The 14,558-nt window shown below is 49.0% G+C and overlaps 1 protein-coding gene across 1 annotated transcript; it reads left to right on the top strand.

Annotated features, from left to right (window-relative positions):
• Positions 1 to 2,397: 2,397 nt before the first annotated feature.
• On the top strand, positions 2,398 to 4,894 carry LOC105191795 (uncharacterized). Its single transcript, XM_011155449.2, has 4 exons — positions 2,398 to 2,583; positions 4,269 to 4,459; positions 4,536 to 4,646; positions 4,737 to 4,894. Exons 1-4 carry the CDS (start codon positions 2,398 to 2,400, stop codon positions 4,870 to 4,872), a joined length of 624 nt encoding a protein of 207 aa, XP_011153751.1. The 3' UTR covers positions 4,873 to 4,894.
• The last annotated feature ends 9,664 nt before the right edge of the window (positions 4,895 to 14,558 follow it).

Genomic DNA, 14,558 nt, shown 5'->3' with positions numbered 1-14,558 from the left:
AGCTGCGGAAGCGAGCACGTATATGAGTGTACGTGTATACGCCGGAGAGACTCGCGCGCTATATTATTCCCTGTATGCGACCTATTATTGTAAGGCAAACAAATGAATCTACGTCCACCGACTTCCTCGACGGAGCTTGCGGGATGCTCGCGGAGTGGACTACAGGACGCGGTTACACGCCCTCGGCGCGTTCGACGAAACGCCGCCCGGTGTCGATCCGTGTTGGGTTATCAGCGTCGTCGTCCTGGCCCTGACGAGTCCGAAGGGCGCACGCGGAATAACGATACTCGTCGCGGTATGTTCGATGGGATCGAAAGGTGACGGAGGAGGCGGAGGGGGGAAGAAGGAGACGAGGGGATCCGCTCGACTTGGAGTGTTAAATAAATCAGCGAATTTTCCGCGAGGAACTGCGGCGGCCACGGCGCTCACGGGGAGAGGAGAAAAAGGATTTAAGCGAGGAAGAGGAGCAAGAGGGCGGGGGAGTATCCCGAGAAGCCGAAAATGAAATTACCTCGCGGATGGGAGCGGCGAAGATGGTCAGAGAGCACTCGAATCTTCGGGATCGGATAAAACGGGCGTTTCCGCCGCTCCTGAATATATTTCGCGAGATTTACGAAATTTATTTAAAGGTCCTCTCGTCCTCCCCCCTTCTCTCTCGTTGACTCTCTCTTCCTCTCTCTCACTCTGTCTCTCACTCTCACTCTCTCTCTCTCTCTCTCTCTCTCTCTCTCTCTCTCTCTCTCTCTCTATCTATCTATCTATCTATCTGTCGTCTAGCGCGGTAGGAAAAACGCAGAGAGGGCCGATGAACCCTTCACACAAAGAAGAACAGGCGAGCTCTCTCGGTGAGATTTTTCAAGATTAGCATGGAAAAGCCGGAGGACTCCGCAGTGGAGGACAGCTTGTCAGATTTTAATGACCTACGAGAGACTCGGAAGTATTAATGAGCTCTCTCAGTTAAATATGTCGAGCGCGAAAACGCACGAAAATCGTCGCAGCAACGTACGATAGCTCGCGATAACGTGAATTATGAAGCGGCGCGCGGGAACGCGGAGAAACGCGCGTATTAACGGCTTCGCCCGCGCGAAACGCGTCGTCCTTGCTTGCGGGGGCGAAAGAAAGGGAGAGGAGAGGGAAAGAGAAAGAGGTAGGAGGGAGAGAGAAGAAGAGATAGCTATTCCCGCGCCGAATGTCTCATAGCGATGCACTCGACGCGCTCGCAGCTCGCGTATTATTTCCTTCGTTAGTCTAGAGTTCCGCGCGCGCGCACCTTGTCATCCGTTCGCGGGAAATAATTTAGAGCGGGTCGCGCGCGCTGAAAACGTTAAAACATGACAAAGACCGAAATTTATTCCGCGTTGCCCGACCGGGGTATCTTACCGCGTAAAATATGCCGGAGCAAACGTACATGCAGTCCGTGCGGAGATGGAGATGAAGATACATACTTTATCACAACCGCGAGCGGCGGTCCTCCGGAGCGCAGTTGCACGGCCGAAATTATGAAAACTTTAACTCGCGTTTACGCGACGAATAGGCCACGCTTCAAAGGTAACTTTATTTACTTCGCCTGCCGGAGAGGAGGCTGCACGGATTTGCGCGCGTAGCTAGAAAAGCGGAGGGTCAGCATTTTTCCGCGTCTACAGGATTTTCGAAAAATAATTTTGCTTCCTGTTTCGCATGATAATTAGGAATGTTGACGCTAAGTCAACATTAAGTGCGAAAAATATTCAATCCGTAACGCCAGAATTAATTATTGGTCCAGGTATATATCACTACGGTAGTCAAATCCTTCTCATGACCATTGCAAGAGAGGACTAATAAAATATTTTCGCTCGAAAATCGAGTTTTCATACTCCTGATGTACAATAAAAATATGTCCCATATATGTAACTCATTTAATGCGCGTTTAATACGCCGAGCGTGTCAAGATCGAATCCGACTTAAAGCGCGATGAGGGAAAAGAGCTTTAGCTAAAAAGGAGAGACGCTCTTGCATTCGCCGCGAAATGTCCCGCGGTCCAATTCGTCCGGCGACTTGGAGTCCTGCGGGACGCTCTATTTAGCTTCTCCGTGAATATTCGCTCTACCTCGAGATACGCACTCGCGCGACGATTATACGACTTTTCAATTAGGCCGTCCAACGCGACGCGTCGTCGAGGCAGACGCGCTAATTCGCGGCGCAAACGCCGCGGAGCGCGTCGCCGTCGACGCGCCACGGCGAGTCGCCCGCACCGTCGCGTCGGCCGTGCGCGCAATGTAAGTGTAATATTTCGGAGGACGACGTCGCATTTCGGGCTTTCGGAAAATGTCCCCCGTCCCGTAGCCTCCCGGGAGCGACGGGCTGCTCGTGTGCCACGGCGTGAATCAGAGGACTGATCTCGTCCGGTAATTCCGCGAAATGAGAGCCCCGTGGCTCGTCCTGATTCTCGCGGAGATCCTGCCGCCGTTGTTGCTCCTAGGGGAGGCGGTTTGTCAGCGTAATGACACCGACTTGAGTGCCGGCACCAGCGACGGCCAAAGGTCAAGAGAGACTTCGCCCAGACGCAGACGGGAACTCGCTTTTCCGAAGGGGAGCGCCTTCGTGGTGAGTCAGGCCGTGAGAATACAAGCGGCTGCTTGTTGTTTCGAGCGAGCAGCGCCGCGTCGCTCGGCTCGTTCTTTCGTCACGTTGAACTTTTGCGGGAGAGAGAGAGAGAGAGAGAGAGAGAGAGAGAGAGAGAGGGAAAGAGCATTCGCTATTCGCTATTCGGTAGGCCTCGTCGTTAGTTCAAACGAGCGGTTCCTTATTTGCGCGACAAGTTTGCGTTCGCGTACAGGACGAAAGTTTTTTGCGTAATCGAATCTACGTTCATTCGTAGAACGAGACCGCGTGTTTCTTTTTATCTTTTATCTACCAATTTCATACACATACACACACACACACACACACACACACAAGCGGTCTGTTATTAACGTTGTTCTTCCGGGAGGATGAAGAAGCTCTCCTGGCTCTTCCTTCAATGGATATACAGGGTGTCCGAATTTAAATGACACGAGTCATCGGGTGTCTTGAGGTAAAATGCATGATTAGAAAAGTCACTGTTTCTCTCTCCACGAAAAGAATGTTATTTCTTTATGCAAGCCGTTTCTCCAATTTGATCATGCTTCTCGGTGCCTGTCGGTAGATTTTATCTCGTTAAGGAGCAAGTTTTTCAACACTTTCGCTGCGCAGCGTTACAAATGTGTGACGGCAAAAACTTCTTTTTCTTTTACGACCACAGTTTAGTTCAATGCGTTCTACAGTGTAATCGTACTTTAATCCCGACACCCTGTATATATGCTGATCCGAAGAGACGACATTGCGTACCATCGCGGGCATGAAAGATACATGTCTTCTTCGATACGTTTCGGAACGCAGCGTGCAACCGAGAAGGAGAAATTTACATTCCGCGGATTTCTCCGAAATAAATTCTTCCACTGCACATCGGCCACGTTCGAAATGCATCGAAGCAAAATTGTATCCGTACTCTATGTCCGTAATTCCACACTATCGTCGACACAGGTGTTCTTCGTTATTTCTAGCGTAGATTTCCGTATGTATATCCGTCTTGTTCAATAGGACAATTCGTTTTCCAATGGGAGAACTCTCCCTGTCAACCTTTACATCTGCAATTGTACAATCGTGGGCTCAGAAACCAGCATTTTGAATTCTTCGATGAATTCATCGATGAAAGTGGCTCACAGCTCATCTGGGAGGGTATGTAAGCCGCTTTTAGGGTCGCTTTTATCGACAACAGAGACTTCAGAATACCGGTCATAGGTTATCTTCTGTGTGAATTTTGGATCCGTCTTGACCAATTGGAGAATTTGCGTTCCAACGCAAAAGAGAGAATTCTCCCATTGAACAGGACGGATGCGTTTTCATACAAAATATAGCGTTCACAATCTTTCCGTTCACGTACATTTGGCTCCAATACGGCCTGGATACTCTTCACTCGATGCAGTCTGGAATGCAGCCGATGGTCCACTGAGATAACAAGCTTTTCAATCATTCCCAGAAGCGAAGCTCTCTCATTGGGCCATTGGCTGCGTTTTAAGCTGCTTCGAGAGGAGAAAAGTGTTTAAATCCACTTGGATAGCATAAACTTCTGAAAGATGTTTCAAAGACCTCCAAAGTCAAAGAACGCTCTATTTCTTCAGACGGTTTCTCAGGCGTCTTTAAGACGTCTTTTCGAAGTTCGCGCTGTCTGGGCGTATTGAAACCGAGTGTACAAAAGATTACCCGTTTAGGCAACCCTGACCCTCCTCAAGTCTATCCAGATTACCGAGCCCAGTAATTGGAACCTCGACCTGGAATTCGACATGATCTGGCCCATACCGAGCCAGGAGGACCTGAGGAGAACCGTGCTTGGAAGACCGGCGAAACTGAAACGCCGGCACCGGCGCGAGCTCTACGCCAACTTCGAGTCGGCGTTGAACAGGTAAAGAAAAGAACACTCTCCCTCTCGGGCGTGGCTGTGATCGATGAGTCTTAGCGCCGGTTGTTGCTCGTTCCAGCCGGAACTTGCCAGGACGATTGTGCATTCTTCGCGCGATATGCGAGGCCGAGACGGTGCTGAGTCCCCCGGGGTTCTCGCTGATCGAAGACGCCATTCGTGTTATTTTGAGGTACGCGTGAGGAGGGCGATACGCAGGATTACGATATCAATGGCGTGCGGCTCCATAATTAGAAGGTGACGTATGTCTCGTGCATTCTAGGAATTTCGAGGATGCGGACAATCGCGATTGCTATGACGTCGCGTATCGAAGGAGAACCGACTGCGAGGTCGCCTATCCCTGTCCGTTCTCGCTGTTGAGGCTGCTGTTGTATAATTTGTACGCGCAGGAACCATGACCGCCGGTGGAAAGTGTTCGAAAATCCTGTCCGTGTCGTAAATCATTATCATTATTATTATCATCATTATTACGCGACATATTTAATTAGCATAGACTTCGTTGTACGTCTGAAAGATCTGTGATGTTGCCGATGTTATTGCGAGAATAAAGGGGAAGGAAGGGAAGAGAGGAGGGAAAAAGTTTCTCGAGGCGGACGTTCCAGACAGACAGTTCTGCATAATTAAGGTAGTTGGTCCGTGAATCATTTCCTTGGGAATCTGTTTAAACTTTAATTGCATATTAATGGAAACACAATATATATATATATATATATAATTAAACGTACATATTACGTGCACACACGCGTACAATTAGAAGAAACTCATTGTACCAAAGCTGACACGATGGAAATCAAAATTACATCGCATGTACAAGACGACCATATTGCATTTTTAATTCCAGTAATCAAATCATTATTCTTACAAGTTTAATGAAAAATCCGAAGACGGCTGAAAAAGAAATTTGCAAAAATATTGCAAAATTGTACGCAAGATCGGTTGATTATGTATACAATTATTATAATTTTCGAGAAATTAACGTGGAAACTCAATTTCTGACAGCTGATTTATAGACAGTTGACAGACATATGACAGGTGACCTGCCACTCCTCTAGTGTCGTTCATTAGTTCATTAGTGTGTTAATTAACATAAATAAATACGTAACACCAGTCGAAAGCATTAACGAAAGCAAGAAACAATTATTTATCCTTCTAGATATTTAAATATCCGATAAATTTGACTGGTATTCTCTTGCGGCAATGTCAAAGTTGCCTCGCATAAATCACACTTACAAAGCACTCAAGCATCAATCTGTCGAGCTCCTTCATGCTGCACAGATCATCAATGAGACTGTCGATAACTAACCGAGCGGCTGAAAATCCGAGAAAACTCGGCGAATAAAATCGGACCGGATAATCGGAAAAACCTCTACGGCGACGATAACGAATACCGCGAAATTATAGGCGTGCGCGAATCGAATATGCGAACACACGCAGGGGTGTGTGTTACGGGGAGACACTGGTCGCAAACACACACACACACACACACACACACACACATCAGCGGCAACGTTAATCGCGCTAATAGTGGCGGCAGTATTTTACGCTCACACCCAGCGACGCGTCCGGCTGTTCGGCTCTTAAGCCGTTAATCGTTCGCTAAATAAAGCCGAGGAACGGGAGCCGAGCGCGGCTGGACGTTAATGAATTCGACAATGCTCCGTACTCGCCTAACTGCAATAATAACGGTCGCTTCGGCCAGGCCGGGAGATCATTCACCGGGCAACCCCTCGTGCGGACGAGCGGAGTAAGCGAGCGAGAGAGCGAGCTAGGTGAGTCCTCCCGACATCGGCGAGCGAGCGTGCAAGCGAGTCGACGACACGGTTCGAAATAAAACAACTCGTTTCTATTCCATTTTCATTTTCATTCGCGGACAGGGGGTTCCGCAGATTGGCCGGAATAATTGCTCGGAGGACGCGGAGTGCGCTGGCGGACGATCGCCCTCGCCGGCGATCGAATTGCACTTGCGGGAGCACGGCTGAATTTGCACGCTGGTGTTTAACGGATTGTTTGTATGCGCGCGAGCGCGCGACATTTTCCGAAAATGCGAAATGCCGCGCGCCGGCCGGAGTGATGTCTCATTTCGCTTTAACGCGAAAGTGGACAAGGCCCCGCGCATCGAGAGCGGGGCAGCGGCGGAGAGAGGAATAATAAAAGTAGAAATGAAAAATAAACGCGATGTTTTCGACATCGGCGAGGTTCCACGCAGTCGCGCGGCTTGGCGGCCGATGAGCGAGTCGAGCGAGCGATAAAAAGGGAAGAGTCTTGTCAGAGAGATGTCGATAATACGAGCGAGCTCGGCCCGATTACTCATCGTCTCTTGTCACGTGCGAGATCAAACGACGCGACTTCGCTTCTGTGTAGTGGCTGTTGTTCTTTTTTTATCCCGCGCGCTGATGCACTCTGTTAATTTTGACATCGCGGCAGTGACTCCTTTGACTCCGGCAAGTCTCGTCCGCTCGGCACACACGTTCGCGACGAGCCGATTAACGATCATATTTTATCGGCGAGGTAGCGGAGGTAACGGCTCGCCGATACTTGCTGGGGAGTCGCGGTTTCCAGAAACAACGCCGGCATTAATATATCGGTGAGAAGTACAAATTCGATTCATCCGTTATCGAGAAGAGTTTCTACGGTGCGGTGCGAGAGAAACGTCGACGCGAACTCGATTATTTTCGTACCTATTTATATATCGCGATGTTCGCACAATTCATACTCGAGAGCGAGCGATTTCAATGGAGGTAATTTTATTATAATATACTTTATTATAATATCGCAATCGACATTTGGTTATATAATTTGTATTTTATTGCAGCATTATATATTATATAATTATCATTTTTGTTACGATACTTTTAATATACAGAGTGCCCGATAATCCGAGCTCGTTACTCACACAGCGCTATTCTCGAAGTGAGAATTTTTGATAATTTTTCCCTTGCGGAAATATCGAAGAATATGACGTTGGTTATACGCAGCGACACGTCGATTTAGCACGTCTTTATGCAGCAAAGTCTCAGATTGAAATTCTCTTGGAATAAAGTCCACTTGAAGTTGACCGAAGAGAAGAATAATTTTCTTATCCATTTGATTATCCTTTGAGCAGCTTCGTTTGCCCGAACGCTTTATTTCAAACACTATCGATTCTTCTACATTTATGCTAAAAAGAAAAAAAAAAAGTGTGAAATTTCCTTAAAGAAACAGCGCTATCTAGATATAATAAGCGCGAAATTACCGGACACCTTGTAAGATATCAGCTCGGAGAGAGCACCTCGACGAAAGAAAATACTCGTCTCCTGCGTATCCTCGCATTCCCCGCGGTGGTGTATCCACGGCTGATTAGAATCGACGAGCGGATCCTGCCGCGTGAGAAAATTCGCTTAATCGCGAAACGGCCGGTCTGAGCGGAGCAGATTTTACAGGTCCAATTACGCGGCTCGAACGCGGGATAACGAAATAATTTCCGCAATTATATCAAATTTGTCCCTCCCCCGGCCGGCTCCCTCGCTCTCGTGCTCCCGCTTAACGCGCGAAATTCCCTCACGTGTCGCGCCCGCGCGTTATTCGATCTGCGCGCAGTTCGGTCCATCGCGAGTGAAACATCCCGCGACGGAAACGTCTCGCTTCCCCGCGTGACGAGCAGTCCGCGAGAAGAAAAGGAACTCGATTACCTCGCGGCACGTCTGCATCCTAATGAAGTTCGCGTTACACAACGCTGCGATGCGGCCGGCTGTTTCGAACGGTATCGTCCTCACCGATCGATCGATCATCCTCGCCCCCGCCCATTTTTCCACGGTCGACTAACAATTTCCTGTTTCCCCGAGAACTCACCGACGATTCTTTTTTTCTCCCCTTTCCGCCCTTCCTCTTCCATGAGGACTCGATCTTCCGGCCTCCATGGGAAACTTCTGTCCGCCGCACGGAAAATACTCGGCCAACTCTTGTTAGATGTACCCCTGTGTACCCTCGTGGCTACAACCGAGTGACTTTCCGGGGGTGGTTTCCTGCCGAGGGAGAGATTACACGTCGGCGGTATTCGCGGAGGGAAAGAGAGAGAGTGTCTTTTCGGGCACATTTCGCGGGCATCAGATCGATAAGATCGTGCGAGAGGACGCGGCGCGATGGAGACGCTTGTGCGTGTGATGCTCTTCCGGATTCTTCTCCAGAATCGCAATCGTAAATTCGCAAGCCGCACCTTCGTCTGCGCGTCCTCCGTGTAAAGCCGGTGTAAAGCGGCTCGTATATAAATCATACACGCACCACTACCTTGAGACACGCGATTTCGATATCCCGCGTGTATCGCAAACGCGATGATTATAAATTCAGTTATTCTACTTTCTGCACGTGCAAACTAATTATCTCACACGCGTTGTATCGCGCCGTGAGTCGCCGCCGTTGATCCATTACAGTATGATAATCGGGACTTCGAAACGTGACGCTGAAACAAAAGCCGGCTGCGTTTCAAAGTCATCGCGCGTCCGGAATTTTGTCGGTGGAAGACAGCCGGGATTTCCATCCGGGTGATTAATATTCAATCCCTTCTTGCCGGGCGACGAGATTGCGCGGTTATGCGCGGCGCGGGAACGCGCGCGACTCGAGATCACTCGCGAGGAAACACACCGCGCCCGCGGATACTTTCGCGACGGCGCGCGGCTCGCGCGCGACAAACTCCAAAAGCGAAATCCCGAGCGCGAAACAATAGCGGCCGATATTTCTCGTTTGATTACGACAGATTTCATCGAGATTCCGGGAGTTAAACGCGATCAGACAACCGTTACATCTAATCAAACTTGTTTCGCCGGATACGAGGTGAGATTTGACGATGTTAACTGGCTCGAACTTTATTGATTATCGGTTTTCGTCGAATGCGGGTTATCCGTTATTGTATCGGCGACGCGAGTCAACTCGCGTGGGAACGAATCGCGCCCTTCGCGTATTCTTGGGCGATCTGCAGCCCTGGATGGATGATCCGCACGGTGAATCCTGCGAGAGTGGATTCGTGTACAAATGCTTCCTCGAAATTCACCGGAATTATTAATATCCGCAACGTCATATCCCTGCGAAGTCGCATCCGCGCGTCCGCGCAATTATATTTCATCGCGGCGAAATTTTGCCTACGTACCTACGTACACAATATATTCAAACAGATTATCATCGCTTTTGTTGGAACAATTTATCTCAGATGAATAACAATGAGAACGATTTATCCCGCGCCGTATAGATCGGTGGTCGAGATACGAGACGTAAACGGCTGCGCCGCGAGTGGTGGAGAGGCGTCCACAGTCGGCCCCGTTTTCCACCTTTGCACTTCTAACTTTACGCTAAAACATCCACCCAAGCGTGATAAAATTATCTTCCAAGGTCGCATTCTTTTCGTACGGGAAATTTTATACAGGAAACAAATGCACGATCGTGAACGAAAAGCTTGCTCGTTATTTTTCCGTGCGAATTTCAGAATGCATCCGTTTCGTCCAATGGGAAAATTCCTCCATTGGGCAAAACGGATGCGTTCCACAGTCATAAAAAGTCATAAAAAGAGAAAAATAACGGATAACCTTCCCTTGTCGGGGCAGCAAATATCCGACAAGAGAACTTAAATTCTGGCGATTTTTCGGAAACGACTTCTTCCGCCGAGCAGTCGGCCGCGTTTCGCGGACTGCGTCCCGAAGAAAGCGTCCAAATTGTTGCGCGCAGCTTCTTGACGATATGATGACTCGAGGATGATGGTGAATTGCGGACGGTGCATGTTCCCGCGAGTTTACCATCGGCGTTAACAAATCTCACAGCGTTGCGCGCGTACGTCGTCACGCGGAGTCAGCGCGTTAATAATCCCCGCGCCGTAGCGTTTAATTGGCCGCTGAAGGAGCTTTCGACTCGCCGGCGCGAGCGTTTGCCGCTGATTATATCCGCGCCCTGCGAAGTAATAGAATCTAGTTACGTTGCCGTCGGAGTCCGGAACAGGAAATTGTGACGCTGCTTGATGAAATGCATGCGAGAACGAGAGAGAATCTTCCCCGGCCGCGAAGATCCGCCCGACTCGCTTTTATCACTGCCCCTTCACGCGCGCCCCCCCCCCCGCTCCCCCTCTCTTTCTGCAATAAGTATCCCGATTCGTAACTTTACTTAGAAACTAACTCCGGCCAATCGTACCAGACTCTATTTCCGCTGCCTTCATTTACTCCGGCTTAAATCGCTGCTTTTCTATTCCGCTGGGCTTTGCGATACGAATTATTGAGAGAGCGTACGGAAGTACGATATTCGACATTAACAGCGCCATCTGTTCACCGCATTAGCGCCTTTAGGTTTCACCATTTTTGCAGGATCTGCCTCTGGCACTTTGTCCTGTTATAATCCGCTGTAAGCTCTAAGGCGTGCTCGAGAAGCCCGCGCTGGTTTTATAATAAACTTTATTCTCCCTCTCTCTCTCTCTCTCTCTCGGCCTCTTTCTTTCTCGCGGCGACTCGCTCGATTTAATTTGACGGCGTTTCGAAGGCAGAAGGCCAGGAGGCTGGCTTCGGTTGGCGGGAACGAGCGAAAAGTCGCAGGGCGAGACCTCAAGAGGAATGCGACAATATCCTGCCTGTCGCGGCGTGGCCGGGCGAAATTCCCTGAAACGCGCGAGGATGAGCGGCGGGTAACCCAGCTCGGCAGGATCTATGGGATTCGTGGCCGGAAACGCAAGGACGGTGATCGATGTATAATCACGTGAGAATGTACAATTCTCTCCGCGTGTACATGCACACACTGCGACTGCTACATCCTGCGGCGCGCATACTCGCGCGCGCGCGCGCGCGCGCGAGCGCACGTATTCCCTCGCCGGGGAAGAAACTAATGCTGGTAATTCTCAAGTTTTCCGGGTTAGCACTGAAGAAGAATGGCGGTCGCTAGAGGCCCTAGTACGCGCGGAATAAGAGATTAATCCCGCACGTCCGCGATATACGAAATGTTCGCGAATGGCCGGGAGTGGAAATTTCGGCTCTGCATTAAACACGCGGCCGCCGCGCCGTCGAACGCGAACGTATCCGTGGAAAAGCTCGGCCGGCGCAAGCACAAGTTCCAGGGCCATTGTCCTTTGATGTCGGAGATTGTTAGCGTCGTTCCGTTGAGGCTTACAGAAAGGGCTTGAAAGAAGGACTTGCTTCTTGGAGTCGAGAATAAAGATCGAGTGCAGATAGACTTTCGAGATGATCGGATATTAAATAATTCTTCAATGAGCGCTGCCTCGAGCTCCAACACGGGCAAAATGGCAGCAATGGGAGTCAGCATGTATAGCTTCAAGACGGGGCAATAGACTGTGCAGCGTTTTATCTCGAGTGTATCGGATGGGCTCTCTTGATATTCAATTACGTAACGAACGGAAGAGGCATCTCGCCCCGAAGTTCAGGCATGATATCTTTAATAAAACGGCAGGATAATAATACTTTGCATGTGAGAGCGCTCTACGCGCCGAAGGTTTGGTCGATTTTAAACGACGCTTAGCTCCGGGAGAAAAGAATTTTAATTTAACTGAACGAGCGGATCGGACGAACATTTGTGATTCGGAAACGATATCTCTGGTTACAGCGTCTGGAAATACTTGCTGGACATTCAGCTGCTTCAAAGTTATGAGCAATTATCTATTTTAATTAAAACAAGTGACCTACTTGCTTACAAAGTTGACAAAAGATTTTCCACATATCCTCTTTCAAAAATGCTCGGCTTTGTATTTCTCGACTATCCGACAGGCACTTTGTATCCTCTGGTGTAATTCGTCTGTGTCATTTATTGAGTACACTGTGCTCTTGAGAAAATTTTTAATTAAAATAAATAATTATTCGTAACTCCGACAATATTAATTTTTCGGCCCATGTTTACTAGAACATTTTTTTCCCTCTATTTTGTGAGTACTATCTGCCCTTAAAATCCTCAAGTCCTTTTCTTAAACAGCTCTTCTTACTTCACTTAGCCCTCTTTATTAATTAGCGAAATTATGGCGCTGCAAAAGATATATAGCTCCAGTCAGAAGTCTTTTAGAATCTCGAGATCCTCCATTGATCTCGCAAATCCGACGGAATTTGTAGAATTAATGTAGAGTGAAAATTTCGATATCTCTCTCCCTCTCTCTCTCTCTCTCTCTTCTTTTTGCAGCCGCGAACTCTTTCGAGAATTTCAAGTCAATTTTCTCCCGATGAATATTCCCCGCGCCCTAACTTTTTTATCTCTCACGTAAGTCGTCCGTTTTCGCGGAGCTCCCAAAAGCGTGGATCTTGTTACGGACAATTTTACATCGCGCCGGAATAACGGAGGAACCTATCCCCGCGTATAAACGACGTAATAGATTTCGCGTTGAATTCTGCGCCAAGCGGTCGATCGGTCGGTCGGCACGAGCGGCTCCCGGCGGCGCACCGCGCCGGGCCTTAAATATCCGCGAACTCGCGACAAATCCAGCCGTTGGAGCGTGGCCGACCGGATTATTTATCCCGAGATTATTTCCTCGTACAATTCCAACTTCCTGTCTAATCCTCCCACCTATCGCTAACCCCGCACCGCGGCCGCCGCCGTCGCGCTAGTGGCGGCGGAGTCACCGGCCCGAATCACGAGTCCCGGTGGTTTACGGTAGTTCGCCCCTCGCGATCGCAAAAAGGCGGCATTACCGGGCGTCGCTCATGGGCTGCTTTTATTTCAGAAAAGTCGTCGAACAATTTCTCAACGGATTATACCGAGATTTGCTCCCCGCGAAGTTGGGTAATTCCTTTACAAGTTCGCACTGCAAGAAGAAGTTTCATCCGTCGCTCCCTGTCTCCTCCTCCTCCCTCCCTCGCCACCCTCTCGGTCCACCCTTCGCTCACCCATGCGATTTCCACTTTTCCCTTTCCGTCTGTCGCGCGCACTCCCCGCGATGACAATGAAATAATTTGCTTCTCCGCTCCGGAGCGCCTGGTTGACGCGACGAAATTATGAGTTCCGCTGTCGCGGATTTCCCAACCTGGATTAACGAGATACCGTTGGACCGTTTGCGACGATGACGAGGGCGACAGCTCGGAGCGTGTCGCTGTGCGCAGGCGGAGGGCCTCCTCTCCTGCGCACTTCAGCCTCGAAAGTAGCGGAAAGTTTAGCCGAGAGCTGGCCCGCCGATTCTTGATTGTTCCACCGCTGCGTCTTCAAGATTCCCGTCGACTCATCTCGATCAGTGGCGTCGATTTCGACTTCCCGGACTTGCGGATGTTACCTAGGTACCCGAACATGCGCGCAGTTAGGGGAACGCCGTACTTAAAAACTTCGTCAACAGAGTACTGGCTTCTTCTTCTGCGAAACTTACGTCCTATTGCTTGCGCAGAATTACAAATGAAAGGACATACGGAAATGTACTGGAGCTCGATGTGTGAGAAGAAAAATAAACTCTATCTTCCAAACGTAAACACATCGTTTTCCGCACCGTTGACCTCACTGTGATCGTTATTGTTTTTCAACGCTCCGAATGCCCATTTCGGATTCTCATACGCAATACTCACACCTCGTACGATATGAAAGGTATTAGAAACAAGAATAAATTCAATATTTTTATTACAATTGTGTGCTTTTCTTCTCAAAGGCATACACAACAATAGATCGACGGCATTCTTTAGAAAAAGAATTAATATTCGATCTCTATATTCTATATCATGGTGATGGTTAACTGTATAATGATTAAATAAAAATAAAATAACTAAAATGCTTAATTTTTATATATGAAGTTTCAGAACAAAATCATTTGGTCCAGAGAACAAAGCAGAATACAAAATTATTCCCCGACGCTCCGATTTATCTCCGCACGCGCTCGTTCATCGCGCAAAGGCACTTTGCGTCATTCCGGAGCAATACGACGTAAACTCTTCGTAGGCAGAGGCGAAGTGTCCTGCCGGCACAATTGTCAAATACAACATCCCCCTGTAACCGCGAGGCCTTCAGCCTTCGAGGCTGCGACACGTTATTTGCGCCCGTCGCTTCTTCCGAGCGGAACTGTGAACGTCACTCGCTCGTGTGTTCGCTCGGCTTCTTTGTAAAAACGCACCGTTACACTTTGAGTCGCCGATCGACCATATAACGCCGAGCTTTTTACAGGATAATA

Source organism: Harpegnathos saltator, unplaced genomic scaffold, assembly GCF_003227715.2.
Source record: "Harpegnathos saltator strain DR-91 unplaced genomic scaffold, Hsal_v8.6 scaffold167, whole genome shotgun sequence".
Taxonomy (NCBI): Eukaryota; Metazoa; Arthropoda; class Insecta; order Hymenoptera; family Formicidae; genus Harpegnathos; species Harpegnathos saltator.
Note: the sequence above shows the minus strand (reverse complement) of the source record. Positions and strands in the feature narration are given on the sequence as shown.

Coding starts and splice junctions, on each gene's coding strand:
- LOC105191795 (XM_011155449.2), top strand. CDS start 2,398: ATGAGAGCCCCGTGGCTCGTCCTGATTCTCGCGGAGATCCTGCCGCCG. Junction 2,584..4,268: donor CGAAGGGGAGCGCCTTCGTG/GTGAGTCAGGCC, acceptor TTACCCGTTTAG/GCAACCCTGACCCTCCTCAA. Junction 4,647..4,736: donor GCCATTCGTGTTATTTTGAG/GTACGCGTGAGG, acceptor CGTGCATTCTAG/GAATTTCGAGGATGCGGACA.